Raw genomic sequence first — 2,758 nt, 5'->3', positions numbered from 1 at the left:
GAACGTTTGGTTATAGTTAGTTAAAAGTTCCTGTGCGGCAAAATTTGAATACGAAAGTCGGTATTATGACGTAAATAATCAACGTGTGAATCCCTACTATGACGTAACAAACATTCTGCTTGTCTGAGTAAATCCTGCGTAAATAATGACTTTATTACGCGTAGCATAGATTAATGTTGCTACCGCGGGCAAATGCAAGTGGTGAATTAAAATTTACGGATTGATTTACGCACATATTAATACGGCGCTTTGGAACTATTAGTTAAACATTTTCTTGCGAACACCCCCGTCAGAATAATCCTAGATCCGCCTATGCTTGTAAGTTATGATGTATGTTATATATGTACTTTTTAACACTTTTAATACAAAAACCGAGTATATATTAATATATAAACAACATTTTTGTAATGTTGGTTTATGGCCCAGACAACACTTGCCATTTACACTTGTTTTCAAAACATGCCCAGGATTGGGGTTAATAAACTTCACATCCATTCCTCTGTCTTTTTCTAACATCGCAATTTCTTCTTCATACCGTTTCCGATTCTCAGGATCTGATATTTCTTCTGCATATTCTCGTAACAAATCTCGGAACTTTTCATCCTATTAATTAAACAAAAAACATGTTGGGAATTTTAATATTTGTTGTTAAATGCAGACATGGTTATTAAGTAAGTTGTGAGTGAAGTTTTAAAATGTAATAGTGTGTCTGTAGTCATAAACCAGTGATACGTTAGAAAGTTTCTTTAACTCTTTGATTGCACTCTTTGCCAGATGCTGTGATCCTACCATGAGTTACATAATTGTAGGTAAATTTGTGAAAAATATTTCGGCATATTTAAGTGGTAATCAGAGTTTTGTTTCCAGTTTTTGGCCATTTTTGACTTTTCAAGGTATAAATGCCAGTGTACAAGAGTGTGTTGTGTCTTTACAAAGCTGTTTAGGTCTTTAAAATTATATTAGGAAAGCTGGACAAGTATATTGAACAAAATTTATAAAAAGGCACCCTTGGATTTATCTTTACAGTTTGTGTAGGTTTAGTTTTGATACTTGCTGGTATGTATGCAAACTGGTATGTTTTTAAAAAATGAACTTTTGTAACAAATATATATATATATAATAATTATTATTTTGCCCAACTCAGAACATGATAAATTAAGCTTGTTGAGGGGTTCCTTTAATTAGTGCATGTCCAATATGTTCACTATGTCAGCTATGTCCACAATATTCACTATTACCCTTTTTGCATGGTCACTTTTATGCGCGTAAGTACTCGCATATTTACTCGCAAAAACAAAGTTAACACGCATAACGTCTACTTATCTGCTGTAGAAGGTTGGTTGTTACTCGCATTATGCGAGTAATGAAAAGTTTAAGAGCTTAATCTTTTTCGGGTATTATTTTTACAGTTTTAAGTTGGTAATAGCACCATAAAGTATAAAAACTTAATTTATAAACTAGGTTTAACAATATTGCGCTTAAGGAAGCTAACTCAATGTTGATACGCGCATAAACAAATGACCATGCAAAAAAATAACGCGGTTAGCTGGTTATCATATGACGAGTTAATGCGGATCGTTATTCGTTTACCATGCAAAAAGGGTATATGTGTGCTATGTCCACAGCATTTACTATGTCCGTGATGTCCACAATATTCACTATGTCCACAGCGTTTGCTATGTCCGCTATGTCCAATACTCACTACATAGTGGACATACTGAATATTGAATATACTAAAGATTATTTGCAACCATTTGGGTAGAATTTGAGGCTGATCTCCACAAAACTATCCCGTGAAATAACCTATTCTATTAATAGCCTACCTTAAATTTTACAGTTAAAGGGAAAACCAATGTAACATAACAGAAATACTTTCAGTAAAAACGAGTAAAATGTACGGTAATTTAATAAAACACTTAAAAATGCTTTAAAATTTACTGACTGTTGTGGCTACGCAAATAATAGTTTTGGCATGTGCTTAATAATAGTAAGATAAAGATGCAACAAATACAATAAAGCTTAATGAATAGACTACTTTACCTTCATGCATTTTGTTAGTCTATCAATTTCGTCATGACTTAAGTCCAATTCCTTTATTTTGTCTCCAAATTGATTTTCAGACATTGTAATTAGGAACTTGAACTTACAGATTTAAGCACTAATAATTTTTTTTTTTTAAAACCTAAGAATTTTTATTAAATATCTAGACTAGTACAATATATTAACCCCTATAACCACTAACACTAACCCTAACCATCAACACCTAACCTCCTAAGAGTCCTAACCTAGGGGGGTTAGTGGTTAGCAAATAAGGTGGGGGGCGGGGAAGATTCTTCACTAGCACCTTATTTATATATATATACATCCTGCTGCTTCTGCAAAAAAACACCGAACCCTCAACTTTATCTTTTGAGCCTACTGGCTAGTGGCTACTGTAAACTCCCGTTAAATATTCGTTAATTTAAAACCCTCCCTACCGAACGTGGAATATTTTACATAAATAGCTGATAAAATGTTTTCAGCTTCCTTTTTGAGATTTTGGGTTGGCAACAGGCAGGCCAGGCTGGTTAAAATTTTAATTTTCTCTATTTAACGGTCTTTTTGTATTATAGGAGCGAGCTACAAACGCTGTTTTATAGAGACAGCACAGCAGCATTTAGTTTACAAAACAGTAAAGCTTTAATGAGTGAGCACATATTCGATTTATTAATATAACATTAATTAATCCTTTTACTATTACGGTTGACTTAGCTCGATC

The 2,758-nt window shown here is 33.2% G+C and overlaps 1 protein-coding gene across 1 annotated transcript in view; it reads right to left on the bottom strand.

Annotated features, from left to right (window-relative positions):
• Positions 1-2,186, bottom strand: part of LOC100179291 (protein kintoun) — a 12,539-nt gene extending 10,353 nt beyond the window's left edge. Inside the window, exons 1-2 of the mRNA XM_009859604.3 lie at positions 2,041-2,186; positions 438-603 (exon numbers count right to left, since the gene is read on the bottom strand). Of these exons, the coding sequence (XP_009857906.1) occupies positions 438-603; positions 2,041-2,124 (250 nt within the window). The 5' untranslated portion in view covers positions 2,125-2,186. The remainder of the gene's footprint in view (positions 1-437; positions 604-2,040) is intronic.
• Between the last annotated feature and the right edge of the window lie 572 nt (positions 2,187-2,758).

The sequence above is a fragment of the Ciona intestinalis genome, chromosome 3 (assembly GCF_000224145.3).
Source record: "Ciona intestinalis chromosome 3, KH, whole genome shotgun sequence".
Lineage (NCBI taxonomy): Eukaryota > Metazoa > Chordata > Ascidiacea > Phlebobranchia > Cionidae > Ciona > Ciona intestinalis.
Note: the sequence above shows the minus strand (reverse complement) of the source record. Positions and strands in the feature narration are given on the sequence as shown.